We start from the raw sequence: 5083 nt of genomic DNA, 5'->3' as shown, positions 1-5083 counted from the left end.
TGGGTTTCCATGGCCAGCAGCCGCACACAAGGCTAAGATCACCATGCACAATGCCAAGCATTGGCTGGAGTGGTGTAAAGCTCGCCGCCATTGGACTCTGGATCAGTGGACGTTTTGAAAGAGCTGCAAAATCTGGACCCCTACAAATCAGCTGGGCTAGACAATCTGGACCCTTTCTTTCTAAAACTAGCCGCCGAAATTGTCGCAAACCCTATTACTAGTCTGTTCAACCTCTCTTTCATAACGTCTGAGATCCCCAGAGATTGGAAAGCTGCCGCGGTCATCCCCCTCTTCAAAGGGGGTGACACTCTAGATCCAAACTGCTACAGACCTATATCCATCCTGCCCTGCCTTTCGAAAGTATTTGAAAGCCAAGTTAACAAACAGATCACCGACCATTTCGAATACCACCGTACCTTCTCCGCTATGCAATCCGGTTTCCGAGCTGGTCATGGGTGCACTTCAGCCACGCTCAAGGTCCTAAACGATATTATAACCGCGATTGATAATAGACAGTACTGTGCAGCCGTCTTCATCGACCTGGCCAAGGCTTTCGACTCTGTCAACCACTGCATTCTTATTGGCAGACTAAATAGCCTTGGTTTCTCAAATGACTGCCTCGCCTGGTTCACCAACTACTTCTCAGATAGAGTTCAGTGTGTCAAATCGGAGGGCCTGTTTTCTGGACCTATGGCAGTCTCTATGGGGGTGCCACAGGGTTCAATTCTTGGGCCGACACTTTTCTCCGTGTATATCAATGATGTCGCTCTTGCTGCTGGTGACTCTCAGATCCACCTCTACGCAGACGACAACATTTTGTATACATCTGGCCCTTCATTGGACACTGTGTTAACAAACCTCCAAACGAGCTTCAATGCCATACAACACTCCTTCAGTAGCCTCCAACTGCTCTTAAACACTAGTAAAACTAAATGCATGCTTTTCAATCGAACGCTGCTGGCACCCGCCCACCCGACTAGAATCACCACTCTTGACGGGTCTGACCTAGAGTATGTGGACAACTACAAATACCTAGGTGTCTGGTTAGACTGTAAACTCTCCTTCCAGACTCACATAAAGAATCTCCAATCCAAAGTTAAATCTAGAATCGGCTTCCTATTTCGCAACAAAGCCTCCTTCACTCATGCTGCCAAACATGCCCTCGTAAAACTGACTATCCTACCGATCCTTGACTTCGGCGATGTCATTTACAAAATAGCCTCCAACACTCTACTCAGCAAATTGGATGTAGTCTATCACAGTGCCATCCGTTTTGTCTCCAAAGCCCCATACGCTACCCACCACTGTGACCTGTACGCTCTTGTTGGCTGGTCCTCACTACATGTTCGTCGTCAAACCCACTGGCTCCAGGCCATCTATAAATCACTGCTAGGCAAATCCCCGCCTTATCTTAGCTCATTGGTCACCATAGCAGCACCCACCCGTAGTCTGCGCTCCAGCAGGTATATCTCACTGGTCATTCCCAAAGCCAACACCTCCTTTGGCCGCCATTCCTTCCAGTTCTCTGCTGCCAATGACTGGAACGAATTGCAAAAATCTCTGAAGCTGGAGACTCTTATCTCCCTCACTAACTTTAAGCATCAGTTGTCAGAGCACCTTACCGATCACTGCACCTGTACACAGCCCATCTGAAATTAGCCCACCCAACTACCTCATCCCTATATTGTTATTAATTTTGCCCTTTTGCACCCCAGTATCTCTATTTGCACATAATCTCTTGCACATCTAGCATTCCAGTGTTAATACTATTGTAATTATTTTGCACTATAGCCTATTTATTGCCTTACCTCCATAACTTGCTACATTTGCACACACTGTATATATATTTTCTGTTGTATTTTTGACTTTATGTTTTTTACCCCATATGTAACTCTGTGTTGTTTTTATCGCACTGCTTTGCTTTATCTTGGCCAGGTCGCAGTTGTAAATGAGAACTTGTTCTCAACTGGCTTACCTGGTTAAATAAAGGTGAAATAAAAATAAAAAAATAAAAAAAGTGGAAACACGTTCTCTGGAGTGATCCACAAACAACAATAAGAAAAAAATTCTGTCCTTGATGTTATCCTGAGCTTTCCTATATCTCTCAGATACATTTCAGACACTTCAAAACAAACTTCATTTTTATTTATTTTGCCATGTATTTTTGTGTAATACATTGCGTTTCTATGGGCTAATAGAAGTAAGGGCAAATGTAATTCTTCATCAAATAATTTGTAAATCTTTTTAATATACCTACAGGTATCCTAAAATACAAATTAAAATAGCTAATGGTCCATATTATTACTATCATAAAACAACTCCATATGTTAGCTTAGTAGATATAGCCCTAAATGTACCACTTGTAAGCTAGCTGAACAAGTTGGAATCAATATGTCAGTGTGGTGTATTCTGCTGGAAACATACACTGAGTGTACAAAATATGAAGAACACCTGCTCTTTCCATGACATACAGTACATGACTTAATCTGTAATTGACTAATTAAAATGAAATTAAAATGAAGATCAGACTGTGGAGAGATGGAAAAAGGTGATTATGAAAACCACAAGTAACATCCTGTTGACTTGTAAGGTTTGTGTGTTGTGGTCAATGTGAGATGTACTATCAATAGGTCGTAGGTGGGGTTTGTACAGGGGGCTGTAGATAGAGGGGCCTCTATGTATAAAGGGGCTTGTCTGATTCATAAGTCACTTTACCAAACCCCAACACGACTTTACTCTTCACATCTCTACCACCACAAATCATGAAAACATCTCTGTTCCTCCTTGCCCTCTGTCTGCTGGCTTGTTCAGGTGAGATTTCATTTGTTAACTCAAGTAGTAACTACTGTATATGCAGCACATACATTGGGTCAGGGTGCAAGGGGAACTGTGGGTAGGGGGGCCTAAATCAACTCCAAGTTCACCTTTGGTTTCAGTACAATTCAAGTAAAGGACCCATCATGGGAGTGACTGTTGTATCATTTTTTCTTCACAGTTTGGGAGATCCATGGGCAATGCCAAGAGGTTGACCCTGATGACCAGGAAGTAGTGGAAGCACAGCCGGAAAAGCACATGGTAATAGTATGCTATGGTCAAAATGTTATGAACTAAGAGAAAGTGTAGACATTTCTGCAACTTCCTATTGGAATACTCAACCTCCTACTGTTTAACAGAACTTAACCATAGCCGTAAATATAACTAAAGACATACATTGACTGAAGAAACTACTGTCCAACCTGACAATACATATTCAAATGTACTTCAACCATAACACTGAATACATCACACCATAATTTAAGTAATAATAATAATTTGGGGGGGGGGGGGGGTGCTTTATTTGTCTTGTTAAACAAATTATGTAATGGAAATGTTTTTTTTTGCATATCCCAAGTACCCCCGAGACACCCACAGGGAGTGGGGTCACGGCCAGGATCACCATTGTACAGAGTCCCTGAAGCAATTAGGGTTAAGTGCCTAGCTCAAGGGCACAGCGACAGATTATTTAATTTTTCTAACATGTCCTTTCTTGTCTGTTTGTGCTTTCCAAAGGAGCAACAGCTAATGGGAACCTGCTGGGTGTGTAAGTGGGCACTGAACAAAGTGAAGAAATCCAGCTCCACTTCCTCTAGCCCGGTAGCTACCATAGCATTACAATTCATAAGAGTGTCTCTTCATGAAATTGCACTATTTACTATTTACTGTGATATTTCTCTGAAAATGTCAACTGATGTGGATGATGATTTCTCGTCAATAGGAGGAGCTAAAGCAGACACTATTGTCCGTTTGCGATAATGTTGGCTTCCTAAAATCTATGTGTAAAGGCCTGGTGAAAAAACACTTGTGGGTGCTGATTGAGGAGCTTAGCACAAGCGATGACGTGAGGACCATCTGCGTTAACATTAAGGCCTGCAAGTGAGTACAAGAAACCGTTCGACATACTCTTAAGTCACTGTTCAGACAACTAAAGAGTATAGCGATGATAATTGTGCTTGTTAATTGAAACACTATTGAGTAGAATGTATTAATTAATATGAAAATATGGGGTTATGTCTTCTGATCTTCCACTCATGTGGTCTTTTTGTGCATCTTTAGACCAAAGGAAGTTTTGGACCTGAGCTACTGACCAAGCAGCCAGTATCCAGATTCCAAAGTGAGAAGATGGATGTTCTGTTGTCAAGACAATGCTATGCTGCCAACCTCTTGCTCTTTCTTTTTCAAACTAGTCACAACACAAGCATATACATGGATGATCAAGTTGATGGAATGATTATGTTCTGAAATAATGTATTATAATTAAGCAATAAGGCCAGAGGGAGTGTGGTATATGGCCAATTTACCATGGCTAATGACTGTTCTTATGCACCATGCAACGTGGAGTGCCTGGATACAACCCTTAGCTGTGGTATAATGGCCCTTTACCACAAACCCCAGAGGTGCCTTGTTGCTATTATAAACAGGTTACCAATGTAATTAGAACAGTAAGTAAGTCATTTTGTGTCATACCTGTGGTATATTGTCTCTTATACCATGGCTTTCAGCCAATCAGCATCCAGGGCTCGAACTATCTGGTTCATAATAGTGTATGTGTCATTCTTAAATTGCAGTACATTTTGTATCATGTACAAATGTTAACCTTTTGCTATTTTAGTCCCAAATGTTGAACATTTTTTATGTTTGTTTGTGTGAAATTTTTTGCCAGGCAAAAAATTAACCTCAATTGATAGAGATTACAACTCCAACCCTTCTTTGACACCTCTAACATAACTCTATAAATATATCCAATTAGAATTTCTACTGATTAACATATAGTATTTTTTTTTTTTTTACGATAAAGCGTTTAATTACAATGTTTAGGAACTCATGTGGGCATTTTGGCAACCTTTTTTATTTAGAATCTCAGTTATCTGTAAAGAATCTTGATTGCTTGGTTAGTAGCTTAAAGTAACTGCCAAGTGTTTCCAGATTTCTATGAAATATGACTTGTAATTATTTACAATATAAGTTAAATAGTTTTCCTTCCAAAAAATTGTAATTAATTATGTGAAAAAGCAGCTTTTCTGTGAATGGTGTCAGCGTACCCCAA

The 5083-nt window shown here is 40.7% G+C and overlaps 1 protein-coding gene across 1 annotated transcript; it reads left to right on the top strand.

Moving 5' to 3' along the window:
* The first annotated feature begins 2648 nt into the window (after nucleotides 1-2648).
* LOC311145671 (antimicrobial peptide NK-lysin-like) lies at nucleotides 2649-4862 on the top strand. The gene is made up of 5 exons (XM_084181933.1): nucleotides 2649-2811; nucleotides 2996-3075; nucleotides 3550-3633; nucleotides 3755-3912; nucleotides 4093-4862. Exons 1-5 carry the CDS (start codon nucleotides 2763-2765, stop codon nucleotides 4121-4123), a joined length of 402 nt encoding a protein of 133 aa, XP_084038059.1. The 5' UTR covers nucleotides 2649-2762; the 3' UTR covers nucleotides 4124-4862.
* Nucleotides 4863-5083: the final 221 nt, after the last annotated feature.

The sequence above is a fragment of the Coregonus lavaretus genome, assembly GCF_964263955.1.
Source record: "Coregonus lavaretus genome assembly, chromosome: 18".
In the NCBI taxonomy this organism is placed as follows: domain Eukaryota; kingdom Metazoa; phylum Chordata; class Actinopteri; order Salmoniformes; family Salmonidae; genus Coregonus; species Coregonus lavaretus.
This window is presented reverse-complemented; position numbering and strand designations above follow the sequence as displayed.